We start from the raw sequence: 22,393 nt of genomic DNA on the forward strand, positions 1-22,393 counted from the left end.
CATCGGGCCTAAAAAGTGCGAAAAATTTCTTCCCGGGTGCTCGCGCGATCGCGGCCGTAAAGGCATAATTACTTTCTCCATAGTTGCGTGGCCTATGAAGCGACTGCACCGTTATTACGCTGGGATTCGCGACGCATCACGGCCATCGGCCGGATGCGCGCCGCGGAACGGCAATGTCGAAGAAAGTAGTGTTCCGGCGAGCTCTAATACGATCCGATATTCCGCGATAACGACTCGATACGGCGTTTCGAGCAGCCGGGAAAACGTCTCACCGAGGACCAAAGTCGTCGCCGGGCCCTTGCGTACTTTGGAAGAACGCTTTGAGGGGTTAGACGTCGTTTCGCCGGATCGAGGGGCATCGCCAGGTTTTCACGGCGCTGTCATTGTTGCACCGACTCGGCGAAGGGTCGTGGTCAACTTTCTCCGACCTCGTATCTCGAGATCGTTCCTCTCCTATTGCGGGGAACGGGCGATTACGCGAGGCGACAGCACTCGGCCGTAATTCGGACCGTGAGACTGGCGTGGAGGAGCGACCGGGCGAAGTACGACCGACCGCCGTCGGGGAGGAAGCGCATCTTCCCCGGGGGAAAGCGGGTCGCGTCCGCGCGAGGGGTAAAAGCGCAGCCTACAATCTAGGCACCCGGAGGCGCCCGCAGTCCAGATTCCGTCCGACGATATCGCGTTATGGTAACGAGTATCTGCCCGCCGCTCCCCGTAATACGGAGTGCGCGAAGAAAGTCCTAGGCACTTAATATTCGTAGAAAGTGCGGCGTAAATTAATCGCAAGAACGGCGCGAGAGAAACGTACGGCATAACGGTTACGCATCGGTTATTTATACTCCGAGGGTCTTACCCGGAGGAAGAAAAATCCGTATCGTCCGCAGCGGGACGAATCGGGTCGTCGACGTCCGACGTCGAAGGAGAGACCCCGAGAAAGTCGACTCGCACCCCCAGAGTTAGGACAGGTCGAGGGCTCACGCAAGCGGCGCGGCGTCGTAGGACGCCGACGGGACGTCCGCAGGGAACGCTCGAGGGGCCGGGAGGGAGTCTCGGCGCCCACAGGAAAGAGGGTGGCGGGACGCAAATAGACCCGCATGTGCGTAAGCCTTTAAAGGGTAAGACCCAACTTAACTGGCCGACCGCACGAAACCGCGGCGGTACGCGCAACGACCCACGTAACCGCTCCCGTGCGCCGCGTCTCGTCGGTTTCTTATTTTTACTCGGCCCTGCCACCCCGACTCCAATTATATCCCCGGCGCTTAGAGCGCGTCTCTCGCGGGCTCGAAGGGAAAAGTTGGGCGACGAAAGCGGAAACTCGAGTGCGAGGAGCGCAACGCGCAGGCGGTCGGACGTCCGCGCGAGGCCCGGGTTCATCGTCCACTTTCTCTGCCCCCGATGGTCGCGGGACCCCGGGTCCTCCCGACCGGCCCTTCGAGCGATCGGCGGAACGATCGGCCGGATAGCGAATTATCTTAAAAACGCCGGGCTCCCGCCGATAGGGCCGGTTTTTTCGAGAGCGCGACCCGATAAGCCGACGTCCCGCCAACGCATCGGACCGACTCGCCGGGATACGATCTTCGGCGCGACGCCTTATCGCCTTGCGGACATCCTGGGGCGCATCCGACGCGTCGGCCGTGGCGGGTAGCGTGTCGTTAACCCTGCGGACGGGCGAGACCGATAGCGGGACCGCCGTCCGCGGCCGGGTTTTCGGCGAGATTCGACCTCTCCGTCGCGCGCGAGAACCGAGCGCTATCGCGGAGGAACTAACGGTGCCCTGCCCTCGATAGCCGCCATTGTGAAACTACGTATTATGACAGAGGATCCGCCGCGTGTACCGCTTCGCCGCGACACACTTAGGCTCTCGTCTCTCTCGGCTCGGCTTACCTTCGACCCTCTTCGCCCGCCCTTCCCCTCCCTCGCCGACCTTTCGCCGTCGCTTTCCTCCGGCGCCTCCACCGGCCGGAAGACTTTCGGGGTAACGGAGAGACGTCCGTCCGATCCGTTGGATGCGCCCACGCGATCGCACCTCCGTTCCTCCGCACAATGGCTCCGAATCGGACCTCGGGCAGAGCGGAAGAGGCCCTCGGCGAGTTAACGGTTCCGGAGGATTCCGGAGCGTCCGTTTCCTCCCCGAATCGATCGGCGATCCGTCGAGATCGATATCGGGCGGGTTCGACCCGGTGACCTCGATGCTCGGGCCATTGTGCCCCTCGGCTCCTTTCCCCCCGACGGATGCGGGGGAGCACCCTCGATTCCCTTTCGACCATTGTTCGAGGCTTTTTCGAAATGCTCCGATTTTGGGTCAATGGGCGGATCCATCGGTTGCGCAATCCGCGCCCGTCGAGAAGAAGGTCCGCCGATGATCGATGAGTTTCTATGCCGATCACCGTTACCTCCACTCAGGGAGAGCACCGCAACGAAGGTGGCCCGCTCGCCCTAAGAGGGATGCGGAAAAAAGTGCGATCCAGATGGAGGAACATCCCGCGAGCGGAAACTATCCGCCGATCGGGACGAGATTTCGGATGTTTGCGCGTGCCCCGGTATCTTCTCTCTCTCCAATGGAAAGAAAAATTGATAACCCAACTCGGACCCTTTGAAATTATTTTTGTTCCTCGCCGGGTTTCCGCGGTAACGACAAAGAGACGAATATAGCGAGGATGCGCTTTGAAACGGCTTTCAGATCGAGATGCCACTCGCTGGGCACTTCCGCGCTGTCGTGGATCGACGAATGAAACGCGCGGTCGTACACGTGACGTATTATCTCCACGGGTTATTTGCGTCCATACAATCTCCGCCGATTCGTTTCCCCGCGGGAAATAATCTCGTCTCTGGCGAGAACCCCTAGGTTTGATATAATCTTCGTTTATCTTCAATTGCGGCTACATTGTTGCCGAGTAAACTTAACTCCGGGGGATTTTTCTGTGGGACCGACGCGCTTTGTTTAACGAGCACTCCAGACCGACGGGGAAATAATCGATGCGCCGCGAACGATCGATGGAGCCGACGTGGAGTACTCGGTTGCGTTTTCACAAGGAGACGTTAATTCGACGTTTACGGACCTCGACGTACGACCGTTCGCGCTAACCGACTCTATTGCCGCTTCGTATCGGAGCAACTACCTATCGCGCCGTAATAGTTGTCTATAAGTAACCGGTCGTTAGTCATCCGCTCCTATTATCGGCGACGCCGCTATAACGAGAGCGATCGCGAATTGGATCAACGAACCGCGCGCGACGCCACCCGAATCGCTCGTTAAACGGCGGACCTAGGTTACGCGATAAAATCCGCAAAGGCGTGCTTTCTTGTAAAAAAAAAAAAATAACAGCGATAACGATCCAAGATAAGGTGACGTCCCTATGTAGGTACCCCGCAACGAGATTCCTCGCCGACTCGTCACTCGCTTCGTCGCGATTCCGATCTTACGTTCGACGTTTTCCTTCCTCTTAGCCGTGATTAGAAAACGTCGGACTCTTCCCTGCCCTGCACGATATAGGGAAAATGCATTCGTTTCGGCAGTGAATTTAATTACGCGGAAACGTTACGCGAACGAACGCATCGACCTCCCTCGTAGGCGGGCGCGTGGGTTTATCTTTTGGTCGATTCTCGGACGTCGACTTCTCGATGGCGCTCCGATAACGAATCGCGCGAACGAAACGCGTCGACGCTGCCGGACGATTTAAACGGACGGACGAAACGATTCGCTCGCGGTACTCGATCGTTCGCACCCCTTGCGGCCGATGAAAAAAAAAAAATATATATATACTTTCCAATCGCTGAAGCATTTAACGAGACAATTCATTCCGTCGCGTTCGTTTCTTACGGCGCTCGTAAAGTTCCGTACCGCGTTTCGCGAAAGTTAAAGGGACCGAGTAAGACAAAGTCGGCCTGACTGACATCAATTTTATAGTTAGCTCCGAGACCCCGCGGTTACTTTCTTGTTTAGATTCGATACCAGATGTAAGGCAAAGAAAACGGGGTAATTAATGATTATTCGCAAGAGCAAAACAAAGTCACCGGTTGGTCGCTGACCATCGATGTCGATCGATTTTTCGCGCGACCGGACCTCGGGGACGCGAAGGACCGACGCCGGATCGCGCGGTGGAAAGAGGCGAGGTCGGGGACACCGAGCGAAAAATGTCGAAAAGTGGTTAGCCTTCCTGGTAGTTTCCTCGACGTCCGAGCCTATCGGGGCCCTCTCTTATCGGCCTTGAGGGCCTTACCCTACCGGCTTGGGCGACCCCGATATCCCTCGCGGAAGCGCGAGGCCACTTTTGTTCCGCGCAAAACATACCGTCATCCCGCTCGCCTAATTACGTCTTGGCGAATTCTTTGTCGCCCGACCATCGCGGCCGATGAATCACCCTCGAGCGACCGCTCGATCGCTCCGAGACAAAGAGCCGGCCGATAACGTTAGACGCAACTCTTCCCGCGGATTACGCTCGATCTCGCCGGCTCGAATTTTCACGCGCACTTGATTCAATACGCAAATTAAAAAGAAGAGCGGAAATCTGCAGCTTGGACTTCCGCGGTCGACGTGGTTGCATCGGGTATCGATTTCTCATCGGTGGTCAGCGATTCGGGTCGTTGCAGCGGACGTAGGCGACGACTGGAAACGAGATCGGGAAGCGCGGAAGCACCCCGGGGTCTTTTCTTTCCTCTCGGTCCGCGGGTGCGTGGCTCGGTACACCGAGTCGCCGCGACGGAGACTGCTTTCTCCGAGAGCTTACACCTACCCGGGCTTCCTGTCTCCTCGGGCACGTGATCTTGGCGCGGCACTCCACCGCGACCGCGCGATTACGCGTCGCGTTACGTGCGCGAACGCACCTCTCGGCGACCGTGTACGCGCCGCGAGAGTCGTGCCCGTGAAAATCTTCCTCGGGGTGAATTTCCTCGGAGCGTCCCACGACGTTCGACCTTCTCCGCGGGATTTCGTCGTCGAGCCTCGGTTTAATTCCTCGCGGGAATTACGGGGAGGCCCTGACTCTTCTTATTTATCTTCTAATCCCGAGATCGGTGCGCGCCTTTCTTGCCGGGTATTAATAGGACGCGGTGACGCGTCCTCGCGACTCGCCGTTTGACCGATTGGCCGGAGGACTATTAATAACCGATCACCGAGGAGGATCCGAGAGGGATCAGGGATATTTTTGCGGGAGGCGCTCGCTTGCGCCATCTGTCGACGTAATTAACAATTGCGATCGGCCCTCTCGCGACGTCGCGTTCGCGAGTGGATGCGAGGAAAAGTCAACGACCAAGCCACCTTTCCCAGTCGGGAAGTCGTTTGGTCCAACCTCCTCGCACCTCCCCTAATGACACCTCGTGGATCGTCCCGGTTTTCGACGTTGTTTCCGCGGTTTCGACGTCGTCGTTATTTTTTTATGGACTTCCCGTGTTTTTGCGGAAACCAGTAGTTCCCGACGTACGCCCCCTCGGTGCCGGCTTTGAAAAAAAAAAAATTCCCTGGCATTTCTTTTCCTTTCGGAACGGCCGAACGAGTCGAGCGAAACCTCGGAGCGGGATCTACCGTAGAAATTCTACGCGTTTCCTCGGACCGACCGAAAACGCGCGTCCGCTCGTCGACGGATCGTTCCGCCGATACCGTCCCGATTCTTGTCAACCTCGTCTCGGACGCTCCGTGCACGGGATCGACTATCGGCCCAGCTGACCCGTGTCCAACGAAACAACTTCGAGGCGATACCGGCACTATCGGCGACCCGATAGCTTATCGCCTTCGCATAATATAACAGTTTAGCAATTACGCGGAGCGATACGGTACATCCAGCAGCTCGTAATCACTTAGCGAATGAAAATATTTACGGAGAGCTCCCGCGGCCGAGATTCGCCGGGCTCGAGGCGTGCTTCGCGTTCGCCGAAGGTCCCTCCGCGAAAGATTGCCGCTCCTTTGGGAAAAATCGCCGCGATGTCGCGATCGACCCACGATTTCGCGATCCGACTCGTGCGAGATTCAGGGCCGGTCTTATCGGGGAAAACGATATTTCCCTCGCTCCGTGACCGAAACGTTCCATTTCGACCACGACGGAAAGACGCTTCGTGGAGAAGCAGCGCGAGATAGATCGAGGGCCGATTCTCTTAATGAATTTTTTCACTCGAAGCGCGACACGATTTTTTCGGTGCAGCCGAGTCGACCTTGCGATTCGTCCTTCCACGGTGGAGGCGCAATCGAGGGGGAGAACGATAACGCGTAATTCGAGCCAAAGGTGAAAAAGCGAGAAACGGGCGGGTCCGCCCAGGAAAGATCGAGTGGCCGGGCAGGTTAAGTTCTAAATTAGACTTAACGCTCGAACGACCGGCCGACGCGTCAGTGGGCCGAATCGGGTTGTCTCCTAGGAACGGTGTTCGTCGTCCTGTTAAGAGGGAGAAATAATGGGACGTGGGTCAACGAAAAATTCCTTGGCTACCATTGACCTTAGAGGTTCGACTCAAGGACTCGAGATGTGCCCCCGCTCGGGGTCAAAATTCTTGTCTCTCTCTCTCTCGCGCAATTCTCTCAAATGGGTCGACCGGTGGTATACGCGCACGTAACGGCCTCGTCTTTTTATCGTACATTTCACCTTTCTACTTTGCAATCAAGCACTTTCATATTGCTTTCACTTGGCCGATGAAAGTACCGTCCGCGAGCCAAGTAGGCTCCCGTCTTTTATACAGGGTGGCTCGAAAAACGCTGGCCGATCGTAGACGAAAACCCGCTCGTCGGCCGATCGATTACGAGGCGCTAGAAAACGCACCTCCGAAAGCGGAACCATGACGCGAAAGCGATCGCCCCTTTTAATGGCCCCCGAATATTCCGAATGCCGAGATCGTTGAACTTATCCCGAATTCACCGACCGGAGAGGGGTCCGCTTGACGTAATCGCAATTACCGCTTACCGTCGAATTCGTTACCGTGCCTGTTACACTTTTTTCGGCGGTTGCCGTAACCGAGTTACGTCGACCCCCGAACGTCGAAAATTCCCCCGAATTAAGGTCGCCGCGAAAAATCTCCTCTTTCGAGACTTCCGCGGACGCAGAGTGCGCGTCGGTCCGCTTTCTAGAGCCAGGAACTCGAGACGGAGTCACGTCGAATTTCACGTTCTTTCTCCCGATTCGACCCGTAGGCGCGGACAAGTGCAAGGAGGCGTCGTCGAGAGCAATCCGGGCGCAAGGGGAGCGATTACAACCGGATCGTCCGCGTCACTCTATTACTTGGTCGCGGTTACACTTTCTCCGAGTACTCGTACCTTTGGCGTCGAGGAGAGAGTACACCGGAAAGCTGTACCTGGGAAAAGCCTCGCCTTCTAACGAGGCTTTTCTCTCGGTACAATGCCCGCCCCCCCGACCCCTTAGGACTCGTTTCCTCCGCGCGTCCTTAAAAATCCCCGAGAGAAATTCCTTTGCCGAGGAGACGTCCCGATGACTCGCGCTCGAGAGCGATTCTCGACTCGCCAAAGTGTCACGGGATAATTCCGTCTTCCTGCCACCTGTCCGTGTTTCGAACCGCGGCCACGCGCATACGCGATTGCCAAATCGAGGAAAAAAGGTGTAATCGCGGCGAGCCGAGATCGATCGGTATCGACGGCCGCTGCGCCTTGTTTGCGATTTGCGCAAAAACCGCGGACGGTCTCGCGATTAAACGCGCTGCACCGTAATCGCGGTTTACGTCACCGGGCCCCTTGCCCTTCTCGCCCTCGCGATTTTACGGCCGCCGATGAAATAGGCGTGAAAATCCGCGAGTCACCGGCTGCAAATTACGCCAATATCGGCCGAGGGGACGCGGACGCGCCTCCGACCGTCGGAAAAAATCCGACCTTAATCCGACCGTGTCGGAACGGTTCGGGACGATCTCGGGAAAGGAAAAGATTTTCCCCCGTATTTCTTTCACCTTCGTTCCCTCTAGCGCCAATCGGCAAATTGAATCGATCGCCGGCTCGTACTTTCGATTCGCCGCGACCTTCCCTGCGTACGCTGCACCGTTCGGAACGAAAGACGGCCCGCGGACGCGGGGGCGAGAAACGAAGGCGAAGTCGGGCGGGACGTTGGCGCCTCCACGCGACGCGGGCGCGCAGCGGCGGCGGCCGCTCCTCGAGGAGCGAAGCCGGGTTAACAAAATTGCATAAAAAGTGAAGGTGACCGGTGATTCACGGGGGCTGATGCCTCCGTTGTCTGGCATCGGGGGCTCCGAGGGAGGGGAGACGTTCCCGCCGAACCCGCCCGACCGCGTCCGGTCGCGGCGACTTCTTTGTCGTCGAACTCGAAATATCTATTCGCGGTTACGCCTTCCGGCCGCTACTTCGAGCAATTTTCTCCCCCAGATTTCGCGAGGAAAATTATTCCTTCGCGACGTCTCTTTGTTACGTTTATCGGGTGACGGCACCTTTCTTGGCGACCGCTTCCCCGAGACTCCGAATTTTCGGCGAATCGGTTACGACGTCGAAAAAGTATACGGACGTCGCGGCGCTAGATCCCTCGTCGAAGCCCCCCTTTCGCTTAAACGGTAACGAGGTACCGAGAAAACGAGCGGGCTCCAATTACGCGCCCTCCCCCGCGCGGGTCGGGCCAAGAAAGGGAGATCCGCTCGGCGCGACGGCTCGGCGCGATCTAATCGAGCTCGCGTCTCGTCGCGTCGCGCGCGACGGCGTCGGAGGGGCGGCTGCCGCGACAGGGTGGGAGAAGTCTCTGACGCGGAGCGCCGCCGACCGCGGAGGGGTGCGGAGGGCGCGCGGCACACGAATGGAGCATAAACCGAGCATAAACTTCTCCCAACCGGCGCGTCCCCCCACCGCGTCTCAAAGAGCACCGACGCGCGCGCGGGTCGGGCGCGCGTCGGTGCTCCCAACCCAACGCGGAGGGAGGAGGACGGAGCGAGAGTCGCCGTCTCTCTCCGACTCCCTCGTCGGACGGCGACATCGAGGCCAAGACGGAGAGTCGAAGTTTCGCGCGGCACCGAGTCAGTCCTGAGCGCGACGCCGCCCGGAGTAGACGCGCGCCCCAGAGCTCGGAAGATCGCGCATCGAGTGTCACGCCGGACGAGAGCGACCGCGTCGCGACGACGACGTTCCTGGCCGCGGGTGATCGCGAGAGACGCGTCGGGGCCCCGAGACCCCCTCGAGTCGGAACAGTGTGCTCGGATGAACTTAGGCGACCCGCTCCCGAGTTCGCCCGGATCGGAGATTTACGGTGGAGCCCCGTTCCGTCGTGCGGTAGTCCTCGAGAGAAAGCTTCAAAATTGGTGAGTAAGTATTCCACGTAATCCCCCTCGAGGTCGGGGACCGCGTTTCCCGATCGGCGGCTCCGGAAGGTCGGATCTCGGCAGCGGCTTACGACATAACCTCTCGCTTTTGCGCGATTTATCTTGAATGGTTTTTTTTCTTTTTCCTCGAGTCGACCCTCGGACCCTTATCGCGACGAGTCACCTCGATTTGGGCGAATCGCGGACGGATCGGTGGAATGCGGAAAAGGATTACGAAACCGCGTCGATCGGCTCCGTCATTCCGGATTCCGGGATCCCGGAATGCCGTGGCATTGCCGCCTAAGGGGGCGGAAGCATGACCGACGGTGGACCGACGCTATCGACTCCCCGCGGACTAATTAGCCATTTTCACGAGAGCGGGACAAAGAACGTGGGAGCACCGCGAGCGCGGAGCTCGGCAAAAACGGCCGAGGCGCTCGCGGCAATGACTCCCAACCGGGGAGCACGTATTTTTTTTTTATTTTTTTTTTTAAACGACACGGTTCAATTTTTCCGGATCGATTCCTGCCCCGTTTTTCTTCGACTTCGGGCGCACCGGACAACGCGCGTAGCGCGCATCGATAACGCTCATCGAGGGGAATTAATCGTTGCGAGGAACGCGACGTCCCACCTCGTGCCTCGTTATCGCGTCGAATTCCCGAAGAAAGGTGAAAATTCGAGAGGGGACGACGCGACCGATACCGGCAGCTTTTATCGACCCTTTCCCGCGGGGGAAAAAGCGCTCGCGCCCGTTGCGTCCTTTTCGCCGATTCTTATCACGCGGAGCGACTCGCCTCGTGCGTCACGGGGCGCTTCGATCCTACCGTCTATCGACCGTTCCGCGAGCCGTGCCGCACGGACGGGCAAACTCGAATCGCTCCCGAGCCCCGTCCACCTCGGTACGCGAAAATACCCGGGGGCGTAAAATACCTGGCGGACGAAAAAACCGAATCGCCCTCGCTCCGGCCTACGCGACGCGGAGACGGGAGGGGCACCTCTCGGCGCACGTGGGTGAATGTCACCGGGGAGCGCGCCGCAACGATCCCGACCGCGAACCCCCCCTCCGATTTTTATCTTCACCCCCGAAGCGCCTCCTCTCTCTCGGCGCACCTCGGACCCCTTGCCCCCCGCCCGAGGATCGCGAGCACGTCGTGCATGCCCGAAGTGGGCCACGGCCTAATTTGCGGAGCTCTCTCAACCTTGCTTATGGTACATGGCCGACGCGCGTCGAGGTTTCTGCCGCACCTCGCTCGAGGGGAGGGAGCACGACCGCCGGTGATTCACTCCGAACGGTGGGAGGCGGAATTCAAGGGCGAGGACCGAGTTTTATTTATTTTTTTTGGGGGGTCTTCCATCCGCGGAATCGGAAGTTGCAGTGACGATATTGCCCCACCTAGTCCGCTGCGATCGCGGGGGCGTCTCGGGATATGCCCCACGGGGGGCGACGGAGTCAAGTTCAAGGGCGGTTCATCGCGGGGTCGCTCGTCGAGCGATTTCCGAGTCCGGCCGAAAGAGGCGGCGCCGCGAATCCGTCACGCTCGTATGTGATACACCTAACGGTGCAATTCATCGAGGCACCGATAAGTGGCGCACGCGAGTCTACAACCGCGGAGAAAAGTACCCGTTACCCGGGGAAATCGCGGCGTCCCCGACTCGGGGCTTCCCCCGCGCGAGGTGCCGCGGTCGCTCGAGCATCCCCAAATTTTGGACCGTTGTCATCCGGATCGCGTCGCGCTCTCCCCCGTCGATCGGATCGGGAACGTTGACGCGTCTGCCCGGGAAGGAGTCTTCCGACCCGGGGGTCGTCGGCGACGAAACGGAGTCGCGGGCAGAGCGTGTTTTTCGATCCTCGATATTTTTCCCCGATTTCAAGGTTATCTATCCGCGTTTACCCAACGGGCGGGTCCACTCTCCCGAAGCTATCGCGAGGGGGTATTTTAAGAGAATACGAGAACGATTGAGAAACACCGATAACCCCGCGATCTCGGCACCCCGAACGGAGTTTTCGGTCGAACGTGACCCCGGCTCCGAGGAGGGTTTCCGTTAACGCAGGTGCGGCGCCGATTCCCCGGGTGGGTGGACACCGAATGGGATTACCGGTAAATGGAGCGAGGGGGACGAGGGAAGGGGGAAAGGAGTGCACGCGGAATACCGTTTGACACGCGCGGTACCCTCGACACCCACCGGTACATGGGAGTCGACCGGTCGAGAAACAATGTCCTAACGGTCTCCTAAACGCCCATGTCGGGTCGTTCCTCCGCGATCTCGGCGTCGCCCCCGGCCCCGGGAGTCGATCCCGGGATCGCCGCGACTTTTTCGGGGTTTCCGTCGGCCGCTGCATCCAGGGTGGATCGAGCCCACGGCCCCGGGCTCGGACGACCGGTCGTCGTCGCGCCACGGTCTGGAAAAAAAAAAAAAAAAAGAGACTCGGACGTTAATCGCGACGAAGACCGCGGTCGGTGACGCAACGCGCGGATTCGGTCCGAGGATGCGCGGGTCGCGGCAATAGCGGTACGCAGGTGTTACGCGCGGCACGTAGGCGTTACGTTGGCGTCGGCCGTCACGTGGCTCCGTTATCTCGCTCGTTAAACGATAACGCGCGCGCCATTGGCCCCCCAGCGATTCGGCTCCGGAATCCGTCGCCGACCGCTCCTTCCTTTTCTCGCCGGTCGCCGCTCTCTCTCCGCCCACGGCCGCCCCGCGTCTTCCGTCCTTCTTTCCTTCCTCTCTCTCCCTCTCCCTTCGACGCGATCACGAATTATGTCAAACCGGCTATCGCGCTCTCTTACGTAACGCGAGAGAGGCAGAGGAGTCGCGCCTCCCTCCTTCGTTCGCGCTCTCGTTCCTCCCTCCGTCTCCTCTCCGGGTTTCTTATCGACGACGCGTCGCTCGACCGTTATCCGCCCTATTACCCCGAAACGAGGATCTCTCCTCGAACTCCGCGCCGCCGAGGAGGTGCCGAACGGATCCGACCTCCGACGAGAAGTCGGGAGTCTTTCGGTTCGAGTCCGCTCGATCGGCGCGTTCGCGTAACACCGAGCGTCGATACCGTTATCGGCCCGAAACGAATATATTCCGAACTGGTCCCGCGATTTCGTTGGAAGCTCGTTATGCAATTGGCCCACGGGGATAAGATATGCCGGCGGAGATACGCGAGCGACGAAATGCGGAAAAGGAAGTCCCCTCGCGGCCTCGAGCCTCCGGATCCCTTTTTCGGAGCTTTCTTCGAGACGGTCGAACCGGAGAGCCGCCGCGAAAGGCGCGCCGCGACCTATTAACGAAGCCTCTAACGAAGAGCCGTTATCGGCACGCTCTCTCGTGCTCTTATTTTCTCTTTAATATCGTCTAAACGGCGATAACCCTAATCGGGGTCGCCGCTCGACCCGCTAATTCACCGACTACGGCGCCTTAACGTAAACTACGATTACGACTTTTCGCCCCCTCCGTTCTCCCACGAGTCGACGGCTGCTACCGAGGTCTCGCCGATCGATCGGAACGTGGAGAATTTTCCCTCGCGTCGCTCGAAACTATCGTTGCCGCGGTCACGGGGATCCCCGAACGGCGAACGGCATCCTGGGGAGAATTTTCCGCCGACGACGGGAGGTGGGGTTTGCCCTGGACGCGAAATTTCCCTCCGCGTGACCGAGAGCGCGCTCGTGCGGTGTCGTAACCCACGTCGGCGTAATCGCGCGAATCGATAATGGACCGTGAGGACGGTCGCGCCTACACGTGACGTCGCCCCCCCCCCCCGGCGGTACACGTGAAAACGTGGCTCGTCATTTTGCGCGGCGCGTTAATCCGGCTGCTTTTCACATGGCCTCGTTACGTCCTCGCGGCACTTGGGGCCGCCGCGCCGGGAAGTTGGCCGCGGCGAGGCGAGGCCACGTGCGGACTCGCCGCGAAGCTGGCCGCGGCGCGGCGGAGCGCCGGCCACGTGCGGCCAGGCCGCGCGCCGACGCGACGGCCCACGTGACCGAGCGACGCGTGGCCGCGCCGATCGAGACGCGGATACCTGGGCGGTCGTCGTTCCCGAAGACTTCGGGCGCCTCGGTTTTTGGACTCTCGTCTGAAATTCCTCCTCGCGGGGAAAATGCGTTCCTTCGGGGTCTTGGGCTGGGAGCGATCGGCGGTTTCGAGACGAGGCCTTCGGCATCCGGGACCGCGACGTTTAGGCAGGACTCGAGGATGTGACCGCGGCGCGGAGGACGTTGCGGCATCGCCCGCTTCCTCGGATCCGCGACTCCGCGTCTTCCGGGAATCGTTACGTCGTCTCCCGGTCGCACGAGGGGGCTTGCGTCGTCGCGGAATAAATCGCTTCGAGGAATGGGATTAGCGTCGGCCGTTTAGCGATGATTCGGTGCAACGTGATTTTGCGCGGCTTTCCTCGGACGGGGAAACGACTCAACGCGGAAGGGCTGGACGGCATCGATTTCTCATTTGTCGCGAAATGGGGCGGCCTCGCGACGCTTTGAGAAACGATCGTTCGCGGTTTTCGCAGAGTTTGGACCGGTCAACGGAAAACCGACGTTGAATCACTCCGAGTGATTCAGCCGTGGAACTTTTGGAGGCCGTTCCTCGCGACGGTTTGTTTCTTCGTCATCGTATGACTTCTGCTTCCAGAAATCGTCCAATTCGACGAGTCACTCGGTTTCTAGGTCGGCGGTCGGCGATCTCGCGGATCGCGAGCTGGCCGTTAATTAATTCCGCGATCGCCATCTTCCGGAGATTTATCGGATCGTCGCGTGATTCCGCCTCGTTGTTCGTAAAATACGGCCGCGTCCCGGTCGATCGATTCGTCGACCCCGACGTTTGGATTTTTCGTCCCCCCAACTTGTTGATCGTAACATTTGTATCGCTTACGCAACCGCCATCCATCTACCAGATAGTGCGGTCTATTTCGAGGACTGACTGGTCTCCTAGAATTCGATACGAGGACTGATAAGCGAGCGATAATAGGTATTATTCATTCTCTCTTTCGTACGGAAATTCAATATAATAATCGCGCTCCCTCCTCGCTCACCCGATACTCAACCCTCGCGTTTACTCCGGATGGAACGATAACTTTGGTCGTCTCTTTTATCTTTGAGAGCGTAACGGTACTAAAAAAAAAAATATCGCGGAAACGGACGTTTCGTCGGGGAAGAAATTAATTTTCATCGCGTTGAGTCCTCTCCCAAAATATGAACCAACGTATGCACCGATCCGAATCTCGTATCGCCCCCTTATCGGCATCGATGGGTTGGCCTTTTCCGTAAATTCACTTTACAAAGCTCGGTCCGCCTTGGAAAACTCGCGGAGACCGCCGCGACAAACCGCCGGCGATAACGCCGTGTTCGGTTTAACTTCCGATCGCTTGCACGTTGCACTCGCGAGCCCCTCTCGCGGGGCTTCCCGAGATCCGTTCTATTTCGAGCGACTCGCACGTAAGCCGAGTTACGCAAAAAAAAAAAAAAAGGGAAAAAAAGGAAGTCATGTGGCACTTGGGACGAGTGGTAATCCGCCGGAGGGCCGTGACGGAACGTAAAGCCCCATTACGCGTCGATCGATCCCCCGAGTGCCGCGGCGGCACGTTTCTCGATACGCATTCGATAGGACACGCGTCGACGGTAGGAACGACCGGCGGGTCATCGGGGATCGACGCGTCTTCTCGCTCCTCCGACAAAGTCGAGAGCCCCCTTCGTCGGGCGGCACGTGGGGCCGGCGCCCACGCGGACGGGCGACGCTCGTCCGCATACGGTAATAGCCAGGTGCCGACGTCCACGGCTAAATGTGACTCACCGGGAGGACGCGGCGCACTCGCGGTAATTCTCTTCCCGGAACGCGCCCAAAGGTCGGTCACCCTAGGGGAAGTCGCCCGGATGGGTCGGACGCAATTATATCCGCGCGTCCGCGAGCCCAGCGCCTCGACGGAACGGAAATAAATCGGGCCGCCGATAAGTCCCGAGGATCGGCGCAAAGTCGGACCGCTCTCGAGGATATCCTCACCGCGAGTGGATTCGACGGGGAAGAAACCGCGAGAGGACGTTGCGCAAGGGCCGGTGCGAAGAAGTCGAAGTCGGAGTCGCGGGACGCGAGATCGTCGCGGATCGATTCGGGACGTACCCACGCTCGCGTTTACTCGGGGCGCTCGGCCTTACGTAATCCTTGGATGGCCGTCTTTAATGGAAGCGGGCAAGTCACCGAACTATACGCGACTCCGACTCTCTTAATAGAACCACGGGTACCCCGGAGCGAACGGCAGCGGCCTTTGTTCTCCACCAGGGAACCCCTTATAGCCCGGCCGAGAAATGCGCGGAATCCCTGCCCTTTCCTCGCGGTATCTTTGGACGGGCGCTCTCTCGGCCCCGCGTAAACGGTTCGCTTTCACCTGGATTCACCTCGATTCGTCCGGAATCGGCGATTTTCTCCCGTGGAGGAGGGAGCCAGAACGCGCGGACGGAAAGAGGTCGCCCGGTCGATCGGAACGACGCTCTCTTCTCCCCTCCGCGACCGGACGATTTCAGGGACCGCGGAGCCTTGACCCAATTGCGAAGCCACCGCCGTCTCGAGGGACGAGGAAGCGACACCCGTCCCAGAAAATGTTTCCTTCGGTTCGACTCTGGGACGGAATCGATCCCTCGAACGTGGGAACGACGGTCGCGACGCCCGTTCTCGAGACGTCGACCTCAGCGGAACCTCGGGGGCGTCGTATAGCGAACGCGCTCGTCTTTTTTTTTTTTTTTCTTTGCCTTTTACCGAGGACGATTTCAACGCTCATCGCGATTCCGAGGACGAATTAGCTTCGATCGATCGAGAGCGGGAGGTGGAGGCGCGGATCGAACTTCGAGGGTCGCGTTGATGTCGGAAGTCGGAAGTGGGCCGCGCGAGTCGAGGAGACGACGCGTGGGTGAATCACGACCGTCCCTGTACGCACGGCACGCGAGGAACGGCCGATCGCGAGTTGCTTTGTCAGGCAATTATCGTAAAGAATCGCGCGGTCTTCCTCTTCGAATGCGCGCGGATCCCCCGAGTTTGGAGCCGTGCCAGGAAAGGCGATCGGCGTCGTTTCCTCGTGCCAAGGTCCGCCCGAGACCGGTCGATCTTCGACCGCGACTCCTCGTCGATCGTTCTCGAGAAAGGACCCGCCCGGGAAACGTCGCGATTTTCCGAGCCACTTGGAGAAAGAGCTGGCCCGATCGGGCCGCGACCGTGCTTTGCTCGATTCCCCTCGAAAACAATAATCCCGACTCGCGTGTCGCGGCATTGACTCACGGGGTTGCGCAATCGTGCGTTACATAAGCGGCGGGGGAACGAGTCATAGCGATAACGACGGCTCGAAGTCGCAAGACCTTTTCCCGCGAGTTCGCCCAACGGTCTCCGGATTCGGGACGCGACTCCGCCTCGGGATCGGCTCCGCGCGACGTCCTCCGCTTCAATTTCTTCTCTTGGAGGGAAATTTTAATACCGCCGGTTCTCGGCCTTTGCTTCGCCGTGCCTTTGGTCGCGCGCGCGGTCGCGAGGCACGTGCACCGTGCACGGTGCACCGGCAAAAAGCGAGATCCCTGGGAGGGGAGGAAGGAAAAAGGACGCGTTTCCGTCCCCCGGAGCCTTTCCGATGGCCTCGGCCGGTCGCCCCGAGGATACTTCCTCCACTCCCGGTGACCGCTCGGAGGCCAAGTGCGCCGACTCGCCGGTTTTCGCGATTAACCGCTAAATCGAGAACAAAGGCGGCCTCGAGCCGCGCTCGCGAAAACCTAACTCCGAGTTGCGCGGACGGCTCGAGAAAAATTAATCCCGTTTAATGGAAGGAAATGATTTTCCCGGGAATTTTTTGCGGTGGTGTTTCGCGGCCGGAATCGGCGATTTTTTTCCTCGGCGCGTCGAGCGCGGACGTCCGCGGGGATTTCAAAATTGCCAACGCGAGAGGAGGCCGGATGCCATTGTTCGTCCCTTCCGAGGCGTTTCGCCGTCGATCGTATACGCTGTTACTCGTATATTTCTACCGACGCGCGAGAACAATGGAATCACCGTGGCCAAGAAGGAGACAACGAGTCACGAGTCCCGTCCGCGCGCGCTCGGCACTTTTTCTTAACGATTACACGCGCGCGAGTAAACGACCGCTTCGACGGTGTTCGTCGATCGCTCGAATCGCCGGATTTAGCGAGATCGAACGAATTCCGACCCGGACGCTCTTCCTTCGAGAGCGTCGAGGGCGACTCGACAGCGCCGGTTGCGCAACGGACGCGACGACGGACGCGGAAGCCACGTGGAGGCGCGGCGCCTTCGCGGTCGGTTTCCGCGACTCTACTCGGGGAAGTCCTCCAAGCGGGATCGAAAGTCACTTCGTCTATTTTTAACGGTCCAACAATGACCGGGCTAAACCCACATGGACGTCCCCGGGCGACCGGAGTCGCTTCCTCGTGCGACGAGCTTTCGCGAGTTCCTCCGGCGGAACCGCTCGCGGTTTTTAAAACGCCGCAAAAGTCCCGCGGGCCTTCGCGAGGGACGCGTCTCGGTCTCTCGGAAGGAGGAAGAACTCCGACGACGAGGAATCGAAAATCCAGGAAACTACCGTTCGACCGATCGAGCACAAAGCGTCGCGGCGTTTCCCACGTTTACGCAAACCGGCTGCGTACTTTTGCGCAATCGGCGGATGACGCGTCCGCGACCGGTCTCGAAGGACGACCCCGAGGCGTCGAAGTCTCCAGGAAGCGGGTCCCCGCAGTTCCTCGTGCCCGATTCGACGTCCGACCTTCCCGGCATATAAGGCCGGGTTTTCGTGACTCCTCGCCGCGGCATCGCATCCGGCGACCTCGTGGACGTCTCGCGATCGTAAATCGACCGCTCGTCTTCCGGCGCGTCGTCCGGAGGAGGGACGGATAGATGTTCCGGCGACTCGCCTCCCTTTCTCGTGTCCTTCCTAACCGGCGTTTCGTCGATGGTTTCAGATGTTCTAAGAAGACAAATTATGGTGGCAGAGTTCGTCTCCCGCCAGAGTGGATCGCCCATCAATGGTGAGACGGCCTGTCTGAACGGCAACATGCCGGCGAGCCACAGCATGGCGCACGGAGGGCACGGAGGACACGGAGGACACGGAGGGCACGGAGGGCACGGGACCCACGGCGGGCACGGGGCCCACGAGGCCCACGGGCCCCTGCCGCCCCTGACGCATCCCTCCCACCATGGGCCCCCTCCGCATCAGCAGCAGGGCCAGGCCCAGCCGCCGCCGCCGCAGCCTCAGCACCAGCAGCACCAGCAACAGCAGCAGCAGCAGCCGCAGCAGCAGCCCCAGCCGGGCCAGCCCCACCACCACCACCAGCACCACCACGACCCCCAGGTAACGCACCCGGACAACTTCCCGGCGAACTTCGACATAAGGAAGGAGCTCTTCTCTCAGAGAAAACAACGGGAGTTCATTCCGGACAACAAGAAGGACGACAGCTACTGGGACCGGCGCCGGCGCAACAACGAGGCGGCCAAGCGCTCGAGGGAGAAGCGCCGCTTCAACGACATGGTCCTGGAGCAGCGGGTCATGGAGCTCAGCAAGGAGAACCACATCCTCAAGGCCCAGCTCGAGGCCATCCGCGACAAGTTCGGCATCTGCGGGGAATCGGTGGTCAGCACGGAGCACGTGCTGGCCGCGCTGCCGGCGGAGCCGCCGCTCGTGAAGCGCGCCAAACTGCCGGCCTCGGCCGCCCTCCTCTACGCCCGGACCCCTAGCCCGGTCCACACCTCCGTCATCCACCAGCCCGTCAGCGGGGCCAGGTCGCCTAGGTCTCCGGCTCAGCTCTACGTGCCGGAGACCACGGCCTACCCCGAGGCCGAGAGCTTCCAGTACCCCTACCCGCACCCCGCGATGCACTTCGACTCCGGCAGCGCCCTGAACCTGAGCCGGGGGCGGCGGGCCCAGTCGCCCTTCGAGCTGTCCTCGGGCAGCGGCGACGAGTCCACGCAGATCGTCGTCTCCCAGAACCCCGCGGCCAACAACAGCCTGCCTCACAAGCTGAGGCACAAGTCGCGGATCGGCGACAAGGACGCCGCCAGCGCCCTCCTGGCCCTGCAGGGCATCAAACAGGAGCCCGGCCCCCGGGCGTCGCCGCCGTGGGACAACGAGGGCTCCAGCGACGAGCGCGACTCCGGCATCTCCCTCGGCGCCGAGTGGACCGGGCCCTCCGGCGTCCCCGCCGTCCCCGAGAGCGAGCGGGAGGTCAAGTCTCGGCTGGACCGTCTCGCCTCCGAGGTCGCCTCCCTGCAGTCCATCCTGCGCCTCGGCAAGCCCGGGGACCCCCTCGCGGCCACCGGGCCCGGCGCCGCCACCGGCGGCGGCCTCTGAGGGGCCGGCGACGCCCGGTCGACTGTCGCTACCCCGCGGACGCGCTCGGACGGTCATCGCCGGCGCGTCCCTTCGCCCTCGGAAGGCGACCTCCGCGATCCTTGGGACCGTAGACGGCGCGGCGGTCGTCGCAGCCACGGGACGAGGTCGCGATTTCTCGGGCCCACGGCTGCCGGCGACGACCGCCGCCCCGCGACGCGACTCCTAGGCTAGGTAACTTACGGTTTAAGTCCTAGACAGTACTCGCTACTATATCACCGCTATTAATGATTATCGTTAATTATTATCGTGTACGGTTAATCCGCGTCGACGCGACCGCGGTCGGCGCCGGTCGTCTCGAGGCCGTTCGGTCGATGCCGCGCAGCCGATGTACCCGGGGTCGCCGCAATGCCCGGTCCGGATCCCGGACCTCCGTTCGGATCTTGGCCCTCGGTCGCGCGCAACCGGCTATCTCAGCACCGCCAGAAATCTTCTATCTCTAAGGTCTGGTAATCCGTCGGAGCCTTCCGGAGGTCCCGACGAACCTCGTCCCTACGTTTGGATATCACCCCTTTCCGCGGCTGCGAAGGGCTCGAGGAAGGGATCGGTCGAATCGAGTTCGCGGCCGCGTTTCGCCTTATCGCTCGAGCCGGCGATCGGCGGGCATTTACGTTAACGCGATCGCGTCGGGGTCTCTTGCGGCCGATCGATCGGCCGGTCGTCTTTGCCACGGTGTACATATGTAAATGCGATGACGCGGCCGCACGCGTCGCCCCTCGACTTCGACGTCTCAAGTATTAAGCCGAGCCTTTAGGGTATGTAATGCGTACACACTTACATATTGCACATATATATATATATACAGAAGTATATTGATAGATATATAAATATATACATATATATGCATAGTCGTGGGCGAGTTGGCGTATATTTTTCAAATCGATGTATTTTTCGATACTGGAAACGCGAGGGACACGGAGGGAAGGCGGATCCTGTCGGATTGCCGGAAACTCCGAAACGATGCCTCGGCGTTGATTTAGGATATCGGCGACATATCGTCGGGCGGATCTTGATGCAAATTCTTTTTTTTTTTAATCGTTTCCCGTCGACCGCTCGGATTTCCGCGGATTCGACGGTCCTTTGGAATCGAACGTTCAAAGGCTGCGAATTCGGGGCTCCTTCGAGCAGGACTCGGCGAAACGGGGAAATCCGATGTATCATTAATTCGATCGTTTTCGCATCACACGTATCGTATGTGATACTACGGCACGGTACGAAGTACTATTTAGATTATTCTCTATGAAGCGTAATCGAAGGTAATACTAATCAAGAGCCACTAATTGTAAAAAGCGTAACCTTAATTATTTATTAATTCACGAGGACCCTGCGGTCGCGCACGCGGAAAGACCTCTCCTACCCCCGACTTCGAAGGAAGGATCTCCAGAAATTTGCCTCCGTCTGAAATTCGATTTTCCCAAAGATCGGCCGATCGACCCTCGCGAAACCAAATAGTTCGATAAAGGATTTCTCCGAGGAACTTAACGCGCGGGACCGCCGGGGCCTTTTGACCGTTTATACCGCGGAAGAGTTAGGGGTGGCTCGAGGTCGAAAACGAGGATCGTTCGCGCCCGTGCTACTTGCTGTGGTGTTTATATCGGTTATCAGGCGGGAGCCCTCGATTAAAGGCGGCGATCTCGGCAGACGCGCGATAAGTCTCGTTGTTCGGTCTTAAGGACGTCGCGCGGTACATCGGCAGAGAGGCGCTTCGAACGACTCGAAACCATTTTAACCGAGACGAGAGGTCAACCCATTAAGCCCGACATACAAGACTGTTTAACTACTATTGGTGTTACGTACCAGGGAGAACGCGTTATTGCACGATCTTCCCCCCTCGTTTTCTCTCTTTTTTTTTTTCACTTCTTTACGTTGTAACATCCCCGGATCTTTTTTCGTTTTTTTTATACCGCGTCAATCGAGCGCATCCGATCGCACGCGAGCGTGGTACTAGGAGTGAACGAGAACTCGCGAAAGTGTCGAGTGGCGAATAAAATGTTAGGCGAGCAGAGGATGCGCGACTAATTCTCGAGGGCAGCGATTTAAATCGCGCGTGCTAATATAAAGATCGCGCGGTGAGTAACGTCGAGGCGTATACGGAATACACATATTACGTTTGACTATTTATACATGAGTGACGACTGGTGAATAAATGTGCCTAGTAATAGGACCATGTTTACGAGCGTGTTTTTTGCGAATATTTCCAAAACTTGGAGAATCATAAAATCACGCCGGAGACAAAAAACAAGCTCGTGATAATTACCGCTTTCCTCCTCTTTATTTTTTCATTTCCTCTACCTGGCGACGTCACGTGACTTTCGCGCCGTCTCTGCTGCTCGAGCTCCGTCCTGAAACTCACGAAAATTTTGTTTACGCGAATCCGTGCACGTAAAAGAAATTTCCATCGTTAATTGCGTGTACTCTCTAAGTCAAGTACAGGTTTCAGAACGGAGTCTAACGATTATCCATGATATTGCATACCGAGTCATAAATAAGGCACGAACATGTATAGAGAGTACGAAAGCGTTTCCTCGGTAAATCCTGGCGGAAGGGGCAAGTATGGCTTTTTGCATTGCTATTGACCTAATTTATTGGACCGTGACTTGTCGCGATGCAGGAGATCGCCGCTAAATGACGAACACGGTAAAGATTCTCGCAAGTGGAACCGAACTAATCATACCATAATCGTGCCTAAGAACGTTCTCGGAGGAGATATAGTTGTTGCAACGACAATCCACGTACAGATCCAGTTAAAGGGAAAGTAGCTAAGAGCCGTAGACAGACGACGCTTATGGAGAGCACGACTACTACGAGACGGTACTTTAT

At 58.9% G+C, this 22,393-nt stretch overlaps 1 protein-coding gene across 3 annotated transcripts in view; it reads left to right on the forward strand.

Annotated features, from left to right (window-relative positions):
* The window catches only part of LOC105698731, a 43,560-nt gene extending 21,811 nt beyond the window's left edge, over nucleotides 1-21,749 (forward strand). The window contains exons 1-2 of one of the 3 annotated variants that reach the window (XM_012423210.2): nucleotides 8,901-9,226; nucleotides 18,150-21,749. In XM_012423210.2, the coding sequence (XP_012278633.1) occupies nucleotides 18,170-19,534 (1,365 nt within the window). In that variant the 5' untranslated portion in view covers nucleotides 8,901-9,226; nucleotides 18,150-18,169 and the 3' untranslated portion in view covers nucleotides 19,535-21,749. Of the gene's footprint in view, nucleotides 1-8,900; nucleotides 9,227-18,149 lie in introns of those variants that run through there. The other 2 variants (XM_012423209.2, XM_012423211.2) reach the window with 2 other exon arrangements.
* The last annotated feature ends 644 nt before the right edge of the window (nucleotides 21,750-22,393 follow it).

The sequence above is a fragment of the Orussus abietinus genome, unplaced genomic scaffold (assembly GCF_000612105.2).
Source record: "Orussus abietinus isolate OABI.00-Male unplaced genomic scaffold, Oabi_2.0 scaffold12, whole genome shotgun sequence".
In the NCBI taxonomy this organism is placed as follows: domain Eukaryota; kingdom Metazoa; phylum Arthropoda; class Insecta; order Hymenoptera; family Orussidae; genus Orussus; species Orussus abietinus.